Genomic DNA, 17575 nt, shown 5'->3' on the forward strand with positions numbered 1-17575 from the left:
TCAGAGCTGAACCTTAGAGCTGAACCTCAGAGCTGAACCTTAGAGCTGAACCTTAGAGCTGAACCTCAGAGCTGAACCTTAGAGCTGAACCTTAGAGCTTAACCTCAGAGCTGAACCTTAGAGCTGAACCTTAGAGCTGAACCTAAGAGCTGAACCTTAGAGCTGAACCTTAGAGCTGAACCTTAGAGCTGAACCTTAGAGCTGAACCTTAGAGCTGAACCTTATCATCGATCCAGTATTTGTACTAGAGTACTTATTCAGTCATATTACCATCGAGCGTGAGAATAGATGTATATTCTGGGGAACTAAAGCGTCTTTTGGAGAACAACAGACGGGCGCTCTCACATACACTCACTGAGCAGCAGGGGGCGCTCTCACATACACTCACTGAGCAGCAGGGGGCGCTCTCACATACACTCACTGAGCAGCAGGGGGCGCTCTCACATACACTCACTGAGCAGCAGGGGGCGCTCTCACATACACTCACTGAGCAGCAGGGGGCGCTCTCACAGTACCTGCATCTGAGGGTAGTGTGCACGCCGCCCCCAAAGAACCTTAAAGGTGCCACCACCTTGACATGTCACATTAACTTGACCAGGACCAGGACCAGGACCAGGACCAGGACCAGGACCAGGACCACGTGGGTGTAATTCCTCATTGGTCCAGGAGGGGTCGTTGTAGACGGCTTCTGTACGATCTCATTTGTGTTTTAAACGTCGCTGTAAAGATGTTTGAGCCGTTTTATACCGATTTATTTAAAAGTTTAAATTTGTTTGAATGAGCGACCAGAACCAAGATGGCCGCCGCAGACACACCGACGGAAGCGTTCGCTCGTCGACGACGCCTCGAATGCTAACGCTAACTTTCAGATGAAATGTTATGCGTAAATGAATTCACTTTGTGGTGTTTTTCATATGTATTTACGCCTAGCATTAGCTTTAGCATCGTGCCACAAACACGGCGGGTTTAGCCAGCGCGCTAAAGTCGAGCGAGACCCGTTTAATGCCGTACAGTGCAACATTCAGACAATAACACAAGAGACGCAGACGAACATGCGTATTGATCCCACAACCGTTTATTTAGATGTTTCTACTTTCTACATATTTTACACGTGACGTTTAACACTGACGATACAAAAATATCTCCTCTTTTATAAGAACAGAACGTCTTTCGCAGAATCCCGGTTCACTCCGAGTCCCGGAGCCACAAAAACCTGTACCAAGAATCCCAAAGTCCGTGTCCTTCCGCCGCCGCCTCTGGATCTACTTTTCCTGTAAATCCGTGCTTTCAGTCCTTGTACCATGTGTCCAGAATACTGCCCTCTGCTGGTTTGCTCCGTCGCTACGTCAAAGTCTCTAAAGAAGTTGAAGTTTTAGGTTTGGGCTGCGTCTGAATGTCCTGCCTCACCCCTCGCCCCCCACAGACACACTCAGACTGTACGCTCCAGCATTATGGGCCCCAATGCTGGACATTCGGACACGGCGGGACCACGATATAGCGCCCTCTGTGGGGAAGAGTGGGGACATTCGGACACAGCCCTCGTTAGTGTTCAGTCGCATGTGTTCAGTCGTTAGTGTTCAGTCGCATGTGTTCAGTCGTTAGTGTTCAGTCGCATGTGTTCAGTCGTTAGTGTTCAGTCGCATGTGTTCAGTCGTTAGTGTTCAGTCGCATGTGTTCAGTCGTTAGTGTTCAGTCGCATGTGTTCAGTCGTTAGTGTTCAGTCGCATGTGTTCAGTGGTTAGTGTTCAGTCGCATGTGTTCAGTCGTTAGTGTTCAGTGGGTAGTGTTCAGTGGTTAGTGTTCAGTCGCATGTGTTCAGTGGTTAGTGTTCAGTGGGTAGTGTTCAGTGGATAGTGTTCAGTCGTTAGTGTTCAGTGGTTAGTGTTCAGTCGCATGTGTTCAGTGGTTAGTGTTCAGTGGATAGTGTTCAGTCGTTAGTGTTCAGTGGGTAGTGTTCAGTGGTTAGTGTTCAGTCGCATGTGTTCAGTGGTTAGTGTTCAGTGGGTAGTGTTCAGTGGTTAGTGTTCAGTCGCATGTGTTCAGTGGTTAGTGTTCAGTGGATAGTGTTCAGTGGTTAGTGTTCAGTGGATAGTGTTCAGTGGTTAGTGTTCAGTGGATAGTGTTCAGTGGTGAGCATGTGGGCTGGACTCCCCCAGGAGCCAGTACGTGGTCATCTTCCCTTTGCCCTTGATGTCGATGTCTCCTCGACGCTCGAGCTGGAAACAGTTAAAGTCGGTGAGAACGTCACAAGTCGCAGACGAAACGTGGATCTTCAGAGCTGCAGAAACACAAGAAATCAAACCGTTTAGTCCTGGTTTAGTCCTCGTTTAGTCCTGGTTTAGTCCTCGTTTAGACCTGGTTTAGTCCTCGTTTAGTCCTGGTTTAGTCCTCGTTTAGACCTGGTTTAGTCCTCGTTTAGACCTGGTTTAGTCCTCGTTTAGTCCTGGTTTAGTCCTCGTTTAGACCTGGTTTAGACCTGGTTTAGTCCTCGTTTAGTCCTGGTTTAGTCCTCGTTTAGTCCTGGTTTAGTCCTCGTTTAGACCTGGTTTAGACCTGGTTTAGTCCAGTGGGTCTAATCAGGGTTCAGTCCAGTTTGAGTCCAGTTTTCTGACCTTCTCCTGTCGACTCCATTCTGGACGATGTGTTGACTGTGTCTCCAAACAGACAGTATCGAGGCATCTTCAGACCCACCACTCCAGCACAGACCGGACCTGAACCAGGAGCAGGAGCAGGACCAGGACCAGGACCAGGACCAGGAGCAGGAGCAGGACCAGAAGCAGGAGCAGGAGCAGGACCAGGAGCAGGAGCAGGAGCAGGAGCAGGACCAGGACCAGGACCAGGACCAGGAGCAGGACCAGAAGCAGGAGCAGGAGCAGGACCAGGAGCAGGAGCAGGAGCAGGAGCAGGACCAGAAGCAGGAGCAGGAGCAGGAGCAGGAGCAGGAGCAGGAGCAGGAGCAGGACCAGGAGCAGGACCAGGACCAGGACCAGGACCAGAAGCAGGAGCAGGAGCAGGACCAGGACCAGGAGCAGGACCAGGACCAGGACCAGAAGCAGGAGCAGGACCAGGAGCAGGAGCAGGAGCAGGAGCAGGAGCAGGACCAGAAGCAGGAGCAGGAGCAGGAGCAGGAGCAGGAGCAGGACCAGGAGCAGGAGCAGGAGCAGGACCAGGAGCAGGAGCAGGAGCAGGAGCAGGAGCAGGAGCAGATAAACATAACATCTGAACCACTGGTTTGTTATCTTGATGTAAAAGTTTCATGTTTGTAAATTAAGTTTGAATTTCATGTTTTGTCTTTTATTTGTTCTTTATGCTGTTTTGTTTACTGCATCTTTTTTGTTTCTATTTAAAATAATGTGAGTTGTGTTTGTTTGGACAAAACTGGACTTTTATAACAAAGACAATGATTTATTAAACGTACTAGTGACAGTGTGGAGTTCCTCAGGGCAGTGCTCTGGGCCCTTTACTTTATATAATCCTCCTGAACGATCATTCTGTCCCTCCGCACACTTTAGAGCTCGCTGAAGTCTTTAGAGCTTTAGAGCTCAATGAGGTCTTTAGAGCTCGCTGAGGTCTTTAGAGCTCGCTGAGGTCTTTAGAGCTCGCTGAGGTCTTTAGAGCTTTAGAGCTCACTGAGGTCTTTAGAGCTTTAGAGCTCGCTGAGGTCTTTAGAGCTCACTGAGGTCTTTAGAGCTTTAGAGCTCGCTGAGGTCTTTAGAGCTCGCTTAGGTCTTTAGAGCTCGCTGAGGTCTTTAGAGCTCACTGAGGTCTTTAGAGCTTTAGAGCTCGCTGAAGTCTTTAGAGCTCACTGAGGTCTTTAGAGCTCGCTGAGGTCTTTAGAGCTCACTGAGGTCTTTAGAGCTTTAGAGCTCACTGAGGTCTTTAGAGCTCGCTGAGGTCTTTAGAGCTCGCTGAGGTCTTTAGAGCTAACTGAGGTCTTTAGAGCTCGCTGAGGTCTTTAGAGCTCACTGAGGTCTTTAGAGCTTTAGAGCTCACTGAGGTCTTTAGAGCTTTAGAGCTCACTGAGGTCTTTAGAGCTTTAGAGCTCGCTGAGGTCTTTAGAGCTCGCTGAGGTCTTTAGAGCTCACTGAGGTCTTTAGAGCTCACTGAGGTCTTTAGAGCTTTAGAGCTCGCTGAGGTCTTTAGAGCTCGCTGAGGTCTTTAGAGCTAACTGAGGTCTTTAGAGCTCGCTGAGGTCTTTAGAGCTCACTGAGGTCTTTAGAGCTTTAGAGCTCACTGAGGTCTTTAGAGCTTTAGAGCTCACTGAGGTCTTTAGAGCTTTAGAGCTCGCTGAGGTCTTTAGAGCTCGCTGAGGTCTTTAGAGCTCACTGAGGTCTTTAGAGTTCACTGAGGTCTTTAGAGCTTTAGAGCTCGCTGAGGTCTTTAGAGCTCGCTGAGGTCTTTAGAGCTCACTGAGGTCTTTAGAGCTCACTGAGGTCTTTAGAGCTCACTGAGGTCTTTAGAGCTTTAGAGCTCACTGAGGTCTTTAGAGCTTTAGAGCTCGCTGAGGTCTTTAGAGCTCGCTGAGGTCTTTAGAGCTCGCTGAGGTCTTTAGAGCTTTAGAGCTCACTGAGGTCTTTAGAGCTTTAGAGCTCGCTGAGGTCTTTAGAGCTCACTGAGGTCTTTAGAGCTTTAGAGCTCGCTGAGGTCTTTAGAGCTCGCTTAGGTCTTTAGAGCTCACTGAGGTCTTTAGAGCTTTAGAGCTCGCTGAAGTCTTTAGAGCTCACTGAGGTCTTTAGAGCTCGCTGAGGTCTTTAGAGCTCACTGAGGTCTTTAGAGCTTTAGAGCTCACTGAGGTCTTTAGAGCTCGCTGAGGTCTTTAGAGCTCGCTGAGGTCTTTAGAGCTAACTGAGGTCTTTAGAGCTCGCTGAGGTCTTTAGAGCTCACTGAGGTCTTTAGAGCTTTAGAGCTCACTGAGGTCTTTAGAGCTTTAGAGCTCGCTGAGGTCTTTAGAGCTCGCTGAGGTCTTTAGAGCTCACTGAGGTCTTTAGAGTTCACTGAGGTCTTTAGAGCTTTAGAGCTCGCTGAGGTCTTTAGAGCTCACTGAGGTCTTTAGAGCTCACTGAGGTCTTTAGAGCTTTAGAGCTCGCTGAGGTCTTTAGAGCTCGCTGAGGTCTTTAGAGCTCACTGAGGTCTTTAGAGCTCGCTGAGGTCTTTAGAGCTCACTGAGGTCTTTAGAGCTCACTGAGGTCTTTAGAGCTTTAGAGCTCGCTGAGGTCTTTAGAGCTCGCTGAGGTCTTTAGAGCTCGCTGAGGTCTTTAGAGCTAAACTAGCCGTGCTTCTGTTTGCGTGCTTTACCGCTGTGGATGCCGATGCGCAGCTTCAGCTGCAGCTCTGGACGATGCCGGATCCTGAACGAGTGAACGGCGTCGAGCAGCGCCAGAGCCATACGAGCCACCTCTCTGCCGTGGAGCTTCCCGTTCCGCACCGGCAAACCGGAGACAACCATGTAGGCGTCGCCGATCGTCTCCACCTGAGGGCGCCAACGCAATCATCACTATGCTAACTTATACGTGGAGCCTTAGCAACACAAAGCTAGTGTAGCACGTTAGCAACAGCCATTTCCCGTTTGTGGCACTCGCTTTGTCAAGAGCCACAATCTGATATTTCCAGGTCATAAAGCGTCTAACGTTAGCATTAGCATTAGCATGATATAAAGAGAGGTTCAAACGGCACGCCCCTCCCACACACTAGCTTTAGCCACGCCCCTCGGACACACTAACTTTAGCCACGCCCCTCATACACACTAGCTTTAGCCACAACCCTCCCACACACTAGCTTTAGCCACACCCCTCACACAAACTAGCTTTAGCCACGACCCTCACAAACACTAGCTTTAGCCACGCCCCTCACACACACTAGCTTTAGCCACGCCCCTCACACACTCTAGCTTTAGCCAAGCCCATTACACACACTAACTTTAGCCACGCCCCTCACACACACTAGCTTTAGCCACGCCCCTCACACACACTAGCTTTAGCTACGCCCCTCACACACTAGCTTTAGCCACGCCCCTCACACACACTAGCTTTAGCCACGCCCCTCACACACACTAGCTTTAGCTACGCCCCTCACACACTAGCTTTAGCCACGCCCCTCACACACACTAGCTTTAGCCACGCCCCTCACACACACTAGCTTTAGCTACGCCCCTCACACACACTAGCTTTAGCCACGCCCCTCACACACACTAGCTTTAGCTACGCCCCTCACACACTAGCTTTAGCCACGCCCCTCACACACACTAGCTTTAGCCACGCCCCTCACACACACTAGCTTTAGCTACGCCCCTCACACACTAGCTTTAGCCACGCCCCTCACACACACTAGCTTTAGCCACGCCCCTCACACACACTAGCTTTAGCCACGCCCCTCACACACACTAGCTTTAGCTACGCCCCTCACACACTAGCTTTAGCCACGCCCCTCACACACACTAGCTTTAGCTACGCCCCTCACACACACTAGCTTTAGCTACGCCCCTCACACACACTAGCTTTAGCCACGCCCCTCACACACACTAGCTTTAGCTACGCCCCTCACACACTAGCTTTAGCCACGCCCCTCACACACACTAGCTTTAGCCACGCCCCTCACACACACTAGCTTTAGCTACGCCCCTCACACACTAGCTTTAGCCACGCCCCTCACACACACTAGCTTTAGCCACGCCCCTCACACACACTAGCTTTAGCCACGCCCCTCACACACACTAGCTTTAGCTACGCCCCTCACACACTAGCTTTAGCCACGCCCCTCACACACTCTAGCTTTAGCTACGCCCCTCACACACACTGGAATTACTAAACGTCTTTTTGTGACTGGCTTTAGATCATATTTATGAAGAGAACATGAGTTTGTGACGTCAGAACCTGAAACACAAAGAACTTTAAAAGAACATTCCAAAGTCTGTGAGATCGAGAGAAACGGTCTTGACTAGAACTCAAGAAATGTTTAACTATTATTAAATTGAAATTAAAGTGTTTACCACAGGACACACTTCCTCCACACGAGGGCGCCACAGGACACACTTCCTCCACACGAGGGCGCCACAGGACACACTTCCTCCACACGAGGGCCCCACAGGACACACTTCCTCCACACGAGGGCGCCACAGGACACACTTCCTCCACACGAGGGCCCCACAGGACACACTTCCTCCACACGAGGGCGCCACAGGACACACTTCCTCCACACGAGGGCGCCACAGGACACACTTCCTCCACACGAGGGCCCCACAGGACACACTTCCTCCACACGAGGGCGCCACAGGACACACTTCCTCCACACGAGGGCCCCACAGGACACACTTCCTCCACACGAGGGCGCCACAGGACACACTTCCTCCACACGAGGGCGCCACAGGACACACTTCCTCCACACGAGGGCCCCACAGGACACACTTCCTCCACACGAGGGCCCCACAGGACACACTTCCTCCACACGAGGGCGCCAAAGGACACACTTCCTCCACACGAGGGCGCCACAGGACACACTTCCTCCACACGAGGGCCCCACAGGACACACTTCCTCCACACGAGGGCGCCACCGGACACACTTCCTCCACACGAGGGCCCCACAGGACACACTTCCTCCACACGAGGGCCCCAGAGGACACACTTCCTCCACACGAGGGCCCCACAGGACACACTTCCTCCACACGAGGGCCCCACAGGACACACTTCCTCCACACGAAGGCCCCACAGGACACACTTCCTCCACACGAGGGCCCCACAGGACACACTTCCTCCACACGAGGGCCCCACAGGACACACTTCCTCCACACGAGGGCGCCACAGGACACACTTCCTCCACACGAGGGCCCCACAGGACACACTTCCTCCACACAAGGGCGCCACAGGACACACTTCCTCCACACGAGGGCGACACAGGACACACTTCCTCCACGCGAGGGCGCCACAGGGCACACTTCCTCCACACGAGAGCCCCACAGGACACACTTCCTCCACACGAGGGCGACACAGGACACACTTCCTCCACACGAGGGCGCCACAGGACACACTTCCTCCACACGAGGGCGACACAGGACACACTTCCTCCACACGAGGGCCCCACAGGACACATTTCCTCCGCACAAGGGCGCCACAGGAGACATGTCCTCCACAAGAGGACCCCACAGGACACACTTCCTCCACACGAGGGCGACACAGGACACACTTCCTCCACACGAGGGCCCCACAGGACACACGTCCTCCACACGAGGGCGCCACAGGACACACTTCCTCCACACGAGGGCCCCACAGGACACACTTCCTCCACACGAGGGCGCCACAGGACACACTTCCTCCACACGAGGGCCCCACAGGACACACTTCCTCCACACGAGGGCCCCAGAGGACACACTTCCTCCACACGAGGGCCCCACTGGACACACTTCCTCCACACGAGGGCCCCACAGGACATACTTCCTCCACACGAGGGCCCCACAGGACACACTTCCTCCACACGAAGGCCCCACAGGACAAACTTCCTCCACACGAGGGCCCCACAGGACACGCTTCCTCCACACGAGGGCCCCACAGGACAAACTTCCTCCACACGAGGGCCCCACAGAACACACTTCCTCCACACGAGGGCCCCACAGGACACACTTCCTCCACACGAGGGCGCTACAGTTCACACTTCCTCCTCACGAGGGCGCCACAGGACACACTTCCTCCACACGAGGGCGACACAGGACACACTTCCTCCACACGAGGGCCCCACAGGACACATTTCCTCCGCACGAGGGCGCCGCAGGAGACATTTCCTCCACAAGAGGGCCCCACAGGACACACTTCCTCCACACGAGGGCGACACAGGACACACTTCCTCTACACGAGGGCGCCACAGGACACACTTCCTCCACACGAGGGCGCCACAGGACACACTTCCTCCACACGAGGGCCCCACAGGACACACTTCCTCCACACGAGGGCCCCACAGGACACACTTCCTCCACACGAGGGCCCCACAGGACACACTTCCTCCACACTAGGGCCCCACAGGACACACTTCCTCCACACAAGGGCGCCACAGGACACACTTCCTCCACACGAGGGCCCCACAGGACACACTTCCTCCACACGAGGGCCCCACAGGACACACTTCCTCCACACGAGGGCCCCACAGGACACACTTCCTCCACACGAGGGCGCCACGGGACACACTTCCTCCACACGAGGGCGCTACGGGACACACTTCCTCCACACGAGGGCCCCACAGGACACACTTCCTCCACACGAGGGCGACACAGGACACACTTCCTCCACACGAGGGCCCCACAGGACACACTTCCTCCACACTAGGGCCCCACAGGACACACTTCCTCCACACAAGGGCGCCACAGGACACACTTCCTCCACACGAGGGCCCCACAGGACACACTTCCTCCACACGAGGGCCCCACAGGACACACTTCCTCCACACGAGGGCCCCACAGGACACACTTCCTCCACACGAGGGCGCCACAGGGCACACTTCCTCCACACGAGGGCGCCACGGGACACACTTCCTCCACACGAGGGCCCCACAGGACACACTTCCTCCACACGAGGGCGACACAGGACACACTTCCTCCACACGAGGGCGCCACAGGACACACTTCCTCCACACGAGGGCCCCACAGGACACACTTCCTCCACACGAGGGCCCCACAGGACACACTTCCTCCACACTAGGGCCCCACAGGACACACTTCCTCCACACAAGGGCGCCACAGGACACACTTCCTCCACAAGAGGGCGACACAGGAAACACTTCCTCCACGCGAGGGCGCCACAGGGCACACTTCCTCCACACGAGGGCCCCACAGGACACACTTCCTCCACACGAGGGTCCCACAGGACACACTTCCTCCACACGAGGGCCCCACAGCACACACTTCCTCCACACGAGGGCGCCACGGGACACACTTCCTCCACACGAGGGCCCCACAGGACACACTTCCTCCACACGAGGGCCCCACAGGACACACTTCCTCCACACGAGGGCCCCACAGGACACACTTCCTCCACACGAGGGCGCCACAGGACACACTTCCTCCACACGAGGGCGCCACAGGACACACTTCCTCGAAACGAGGGCGCCACAGGACACACTTCCTCCAAACAAGGGCCCCACAGGACACACTTCCTCCACACGAGGGCCCCACAGGATAAACTTCCTCCACACGAGGGCGACACAGGACACACTTCCTCCACACGAGGGCCCCACAGGACACATTTCCTCCGCACAAGGGCGCCACAGGAGACATTTCCTCCACAAGAGGACCCCACAGGACACACTTCCTCCACATGAGGGCGACACAGGACACACTTCCTCCACACGAGGGCGTCAGAGGACACACTTCCTCCACACGAGGGTGCCACAGGATACACTTCCTCCACACGAGGGCGACACAGGAAACACTTCCTCCTCACGAGGGCACCACAGGACCCACTTCCTCCACATAAGGGCGCCACAGGACACACTTCCTCCACACGAGGGCTCCAGAGGACACACTTCCTCCACACGAGGGCCCCACAGGACACACTTCCTCCACACGAGGGCTCCACAAGACACACTTCCTCCACATGAGGGCACCACAGGACACACTTCCTCCATACTAGGGCGCCACAGGACACACTTCCTCCACACGAGGGCCCCAGAGGACACACTTCCTCCACACGAGGGCGCCACAGGACACACTTCCTCCACACAAGGGCGCCACAGGACACACTTCCTCCACACGAGGGCTCCAGAGGACACACTTCCTCCACACGAGGAACCCACAGGACACACTTCCTCCAAACGAGGGCTCCACAGGACACACTTCCTCCACACGAGGGCGCCACAGGACACACTTCCTCCACACGAGGGCGCCACAGGACACACTTCCTCCACACGAGGGCCCCACAGGACACACTTCCTCCACACGAGGGCCCCACAGGACACACTTCCTCCACACGATGGCGCCACAGGACACACTTCCTCCACACGAGGGCGCCACAGGACACACTTCCTCCACACGAGGGCCCCACAGGACACACTTCCGCCACACGAGGGCGCCACAGGACACACTTCCTCCACACGAGGGCCCCACAGGACACACTTCCTCCACACGAGGGCCCCAGAGGACACACTTCCTCCACACGAGGGCCCCACAGGACACACTTCCTCCACACGAAGGCCCCACAGGACACACTTCCTCCACACGAGGGCCCCACAGGACATACTTCCTCCACACGAGGGCCCCACAGGACACACTTCCTCCACACGAGGGCGCTACAGGACACACTTCCTCCTCACGAGGGCCCCACAGGACACACTTCCTCCACACGAAGGCCCCACAGGACACACTTCCTCCAAACGAGGGCCCCACAGGACACACTTCCTCCACACGAGGGCCCCACAGGACACACTTCCTCCACACGAGGGCGCTACAGGACACACTTCCTCCACACGAGGGCGACACAGGACACACTTCCTCCACACGAGGGCCCCACAGGACACATTTCCTCCGCACAAGGGCGCCACAGGAGACATTTCCTCCACAAGAGGGCCATACAGGACACACTTCCTCCACACGAGGGCGACACAGGACACACTTCCTCCACACGAGGGCGCCAGAGGACACACTTCCTCCACACGAGGGCGCCACAGGACACACTTCCTCCACACGAGGGCGACACAGGAAACACTTCCTCCTCACGAGGGCGCCACAGGACTCACTTCCTCCACACGAGGGCGACACAGGACACACTTCCGCCACACGAGAGCGACACAGGACACACTTCCTCCACACGAGGGGAGACACAGGACACACTTTCTCCACATGAGGATACCACAGGACACACTTCCTCCACACGAGGGCCCCAGAGGACACACTTCCTCCACACGAGGGCGCCACAGGACACACTTCCTCCACACAAGGGCGCCACAGGACAAACTTCCTCCACACGAGGGCTCCAGAGGACACACTTCCTCCACACGAGGGCCCCACAGGACACACTTCCTCCACACGAGGGCCCCACAGGACACACTTCCTCCACACGAGGGCGCCACAGGACACACTTCCTCCACACGAGGGCGCCACAGGACACACTTCCTCGAAACGAGGGCGCCACAGGACACACTTCCTCCAAACAAGGGCCCCACAGGACACACTTCCTCCACACGAGGGCCCCACAGGATAAACTTCCTCCACACGAGGGCGACACAGGACACACTTCCTCCACACGAGGGCCCCACAGGACACATTTCCTCCGCACAAGGGCGCCACAGGAGACATTTCCTCCACAAGAGGACCCCACAGGACACACTTCCTCCACACGAGGGCGACACAGGACACACTTCCTCCACACGAGGGCGTCAGAGGACACACTTCCTCCACACGAGGGTGCCACAGGACACACTTCCTCCACACGAGGGCGACACAGGAAACACTTCCTCCTCACGAGGGCACCACAGGACCCACTTCCTCCACATAAGGGCGCCACAGGACACACTTCCTCCACACGAGGGCTCCAGAGGACACACTTCCTCCACACGAGGGCCCCACAGGACACACTTCCTCCACACGAGGGCTCCACAAGAAACACTTCCTCCACATGAGGGCACCACAGGACACACTTCCTCCATACTAGGGCGCCACAGGACACACTTCCTCCACACGAGGGCCCCAGAGGACACACTTCCTCCACACGAGGGCGCCACAGGACACACTTCCTCCACACAAGGGCGCCACAGGACACACTTCCTCCACACGAGGGCGCCACAGGACACACTTCCTCCACACGAGGGCCCCACAGGACACACTTCCTCCACACGAGGGCCCCACAGGACACACTTCCTCCACACGATGGCGCCACAGGACACACTTCCTCCACACGAGGGCGCCACAGGACACACTTCCTCCACACGAGGGCCCCACAGGACACACTTCCGCCACACGAGGGCGCCACAGGACACACTTCCTCCACACGAGGGCCCCACAGGACACACTTCCTCCACACGAGGGCCCCAGAGGACACACTTCCTCCACACGAGGGCCCCACAGGACACACTTCCTCCACACGAAGGCCCCACAGGACACACTTCCTCCACACGAGGGCCCCACAGGACACACTTCCTCCACACGAGGGCCCCACAGGACACACTTCCTCCACACGAGGGCGCTACAGGACACACTTCCTCCTCACGAGGGCCCCACAGGACACACTTCCTCCACACGAAGGCCCCACAGGACACACTTCCTCCACACGAGGGCCCCACAGGACACACTTCCTCCACACGAGGGCCCCACAGGACACACTTCCTCCACACGAGGGCGCTACAGGACACACTTCCTCCACACGAGGGCGACACAGGACACACTTCCTCCACACAAGGGCCCCACAGGACACATTTCCTCCGCACAAGGGCGCCACAGGAGACATTTCCTCCACAAGAGGGCCCCACAGGACACACTTCCTCCACACGAGGGCGACACAGGACACACTTCCTCCACACGAGGGCGCCAGAGGACACACTTCCTCCACACGAGGGCGCCACAGGACACACTTCCTCCACACGAGGGCGACACAGGAAACACTTCCTCCTCACGAGGGCGCCACAGGACCCACTTCCTCCACACGAGGGCGACACAGGACACACTTCCTCCACACGAGAGCGACACAGGAAACACTTCCTCCTCACGAGGGCGCCACAGGACCCACTTCCTCCACACGAGGGCGACACAGGACACACTTCCTCCACACGAGAGCGACACAGGACACACTTCCTCCACACGAGGGGAGACACAGGACACACTTTCTCCACATGAGGATACCACAGGACACACTTCCTCCACACGAGGGCCCCAGAGGACACACTTCCTCCACACGAGGGCGCCACAGGACACACTTCCTCCACACAAGGGCGCCACAGGACAAACTTCCTCCACACGAGGGCTCCAGAGGACACACTTCCTCCACACGAGGAACCCACAGGACACACTTCCTCCAAACGAGGGCTCCACAGGACACACTTCCTCCACACGAGGCCGCCACAGGACACACTTCCTCCACACGAGGGCGCCACAGGACACACTTCCTCCACACGAGGGCCCCACAGGACACACTTCCTCCACACGAGGGCCCCACAGGACACACTTCCTCCACACGATGGCGCCACAGGACACACTTCCTCCACACGAGGGCGCCACAGGACACACTTCCTCCACACGAGGGCCCCACAGGACACACTTCCTCCACACGAGGGCGCCACAGGACACACTTCCTCCACACGAGGGCCCCACAGGACACACTTCCTCCACACGAGGGCCCCAGAGGACACGAGGGCCCCACAGGACACACTTCCTCCACACGAGGGCGCTACAGGACACACTTCCTCCTCACGAGGGCGCCACAGGACACACTTCCTCCACACGAGGGCGACACAGGACACACTTCCTCCACACGAGGGCCCCACAGGACACACTTCCTCCACACGAGGGCTCCACAAGACACACTTCCTCCACATGAGGGCACCACAGGACACACTTCCTCCATACTAGGGCGCCACAGGACACACTTCCTCCACACGAGGGCCCCAGAGGACACACTTCCTCCACACGAGGGCGCCACAGGACACACTTCCTCCACACAAGGGCGCCACAGGACACACTTCCTCCACACGAGGGCTCCAGAGGACACACTTCCTCCACACGAGGAACCCACAGGACACACTTCCTCCAAACGAGGGCTCCACAGGACACACTTCCTCCACACGAGGGCGCCACAGGACACACTTCCTCCACACGAGGGCGCCACAGGACACACTTCCTCCACACGAGGGCCCCACAGGACACACTTCCTCCACACGAGGGCCCCACAGGACACACTTCCTCCACACGATGGCGCCACAGGACACACTTCCTCCACACGAGGGCGCCACAGGACACACTTCCTCCACACGAGGGCCCCACAGGACACACCTCCGCCACACGAGGGCGCCACAGGACACACTTCCTCCACACGAGGGCCCCACAGGACACACTTCCTCCACACGAGGGCCCCACAGGACACACTTCCTCCACACGAGGGCGCTACAGGACACACTTCCTCCTCACGAGGGCCCCACAGGACACACTTCCTCCACACGAAGGCCCCACAGGACACACTTCCTCCACACGAGGGCCCCACAGGACACACTTCCTCCACACGAGGGCCCCACAGGACACACTTCCTCCACACGAGGGCGCTACAGGACACACTTCCTCCACACGAGGGCGACACAGGACACACTTCCTCCACACGAGGGCCCCACAGGACACATTTCCTCCGCACGAGGGCCCCACAGGACACACTTCCGCCACACGAGGGCGCCACAGGACACACTTCCTCCACACGAGGGCCCCACAGGACACACTTCCTCCACACGAGGGCCCCACAGGACACACTTCCTCCACACGAGGGCGCTACAGGACACACTTCCTCCTCACGAGGGCCCCACAGGACACACTTCCTCCACACGAAGGCCCCACAGGACACACTTCCCCCACACGAGGGCCCCACAGGACACACTTCCTCCACACGAGGGCCCCACAGGACACACTTCCTCCACACGAGGGCGCTACAGGACACACTTCCTCCACACGAGGGCGACACAGGACACACTTCCTCCACACGAGGGCCCCACAGGACACATTTCCTCCGCACAAGGGCGCCACAGGAGACATTTCCTCCACAAGAGGGCCCCACAGGACACACTTCCTCCACACGAGGGTGACACAGGACACACTTCCTCCACACGAGGGCGCCAGAGGACACACTTCCTCCACACGAGGGCGCCACAGGACACACTTCCTCCACACGAGGGCGACACAGGAAACACTTCCTCCTCACGAGGGCGCCACAGGACCCACTTCCTCCACACGAGGGCGACACAGGACACACTTCCTCCACACGAGAGCGACACAGGACACACTTCCTCCACACGAGGGGAGACACAGGACACACTTTCTCCACATGAGGATACCACAGGACACACTTCCTCCACACGAGGGCCCCAGAGGACACACTTCCTCCACACGAGGGCGCCACAGGACACACTTCCTCCACACAAGGGCGCCACAGGACAAACTTCCTCCACACGAGGGCTCCAGAGGACACACTTCCTCCACACGAGGAACCCACAGGACACACTTCCTCCAAACGAGGGCTCCACAGGACACACTTCTTCCACACGAGGGCCCCACAGGACACACTTCCTCCAAACGAGGGCTCCACAGGACACACTTCCTCCACACGAGGCCGCCACAGGACACACTTCCTCCACACGAGGGCGCCACAGGACACACTTCCTCCACACGAGGGCCCCACAGGACACACTTCCTCCACACGAGGGCGCCACAGGACACACTTCCTCCACACGAGGGCCCCACAGGACACACTTCCTCCACACGAGGGCCCCAGAGGACACGAGGGCCCCACAGGACACACTTCCTCCACACGAGGGCGCTACAGGACACACTTCCTCCTCACGAGGGCGCCACAGGACACACTTCCTCCACACGAGGGCGACACAGGACACACTTCCTCCACACGAGGGCCCCACAGGACACACTTCCTCCACACGAGGGCTCCACAAGACACACTTCCTCCACATGAGGGCACCACAGGACACACTTCCTCCATACTAGGGCGCCACAGGACACACTTCCTCCACACGAGGGCCCCAGAGGACACACTTCCTCCACACGAGGGCGCCACAGGACACACTTCCTCCACACAAGGGCGCCACAGGACACACTTCCTCCACACGAGGGCTCCAGAGGACACACTTCCTCCACACGAGGAACCCACAGGACACACTTCCTCCAAACGAGGGCTCCACAGGACACACTTCCTCCACACGAGGGCGCCACAGGACACACTTCCTCCACACGAGGGCGCCACAGGACACACTTCCTCCACACGAGGGCCCCACAGGACACACTTCCTCCATACGAGGGCCCCACAGGACACACTTCCTCCACACGATGGCGCCACAGGACACACTTCCTCCACACGAGGGCGCCACAGGACACACTTCCTCCACACGAGGGCCCCACAGGACACACTTCCGCCACACGAGGGCGCCACAGGACACACTTCCTCCACACGAGGGCCCCACAGGACACACTTCCTCCACACGAGGGCCCCAGAGGACACACTTCCTCCACACGAGGGCCCCACAGGACACACTTCCTCCACACGAAGGCCCCACAGGACACACTTCCTCCACACGAGGGCCCCACAGGACACACTTCCTCCACACGAGGGCCCCACAGGACACACTTCCTCCACACGAGGGCGCTACAGGACACACTTCCTCCTCACGAGGGCCCCACAGGACACACTTCCTCCACACGAAGGCCCCACAGGACACACTTCCTCCACACGAGGGCCCCACAGGACACACTTCCTCCACACGAGGGCCCCACAGGACACACTTCCTCCACACGAGGGCGCTACAGGACACACTTCCTCCACACGAGGGCGACACAGGACACACTTCCTCCACACGAGGGCCCCACAGGACACATTTCCTCCGCACAAGGGCGCCACAGGAGACA

The 17575-nt window shown here is 57.5% G+C and overlaps 1 protein-coding gene across 1 annotated transcript in view; it reads right to left on the reverse strand.

Annotated features, from left to right (window-relative positions):
• Nucleotides 1-2098: 2098 nt before the first annotated feature.
• npr1b (natriuretic peptide receptor 1b) overlaps nucleotides 2099-17575 on the reverse strand; it is a 149002-nt gene continuing 133525 nt past the window's right edge. The window contains exons 19-21 of the mRNA XM_072461371.1: nucleotides 5296-5470; nucleotides 2613-2711; nucleotides 2099-2278 (exon numbers count right to left, since the gene is read on the reverse strand). Of these exons, the coding sequence (XP_072317472.1) occupies nucleotides 2124-2278; nucleotides 2613-2711; nucleotides 5296-5470 (429 nt within the window). The 3' untranslated portion in view covers nucleotides 2099-2123. The remainder of the gene's footprint in view (nucleotides 2279-2612; nucleotides 2712-5295; nucleotides 5471-17575) is intronic.

This window comes from Eucyclogobius newberryi, unplaced genomic scaffold (genome assembly GCF_026437365.1).
Source record: "Eucyclogobius newberryi isolate DKJ021-1_F unplaced genomic scaffold, fEucNew1.0.hap1 SCAF_3, whole genome shotgun sequence".
Taxonomy (NCBI): Eukaryota; Metazoa; Chordata; class Actinopteri; order Gobiiformes; family Gobiidae; genus Eucyclogobius; species Eucyclogobius newberryi.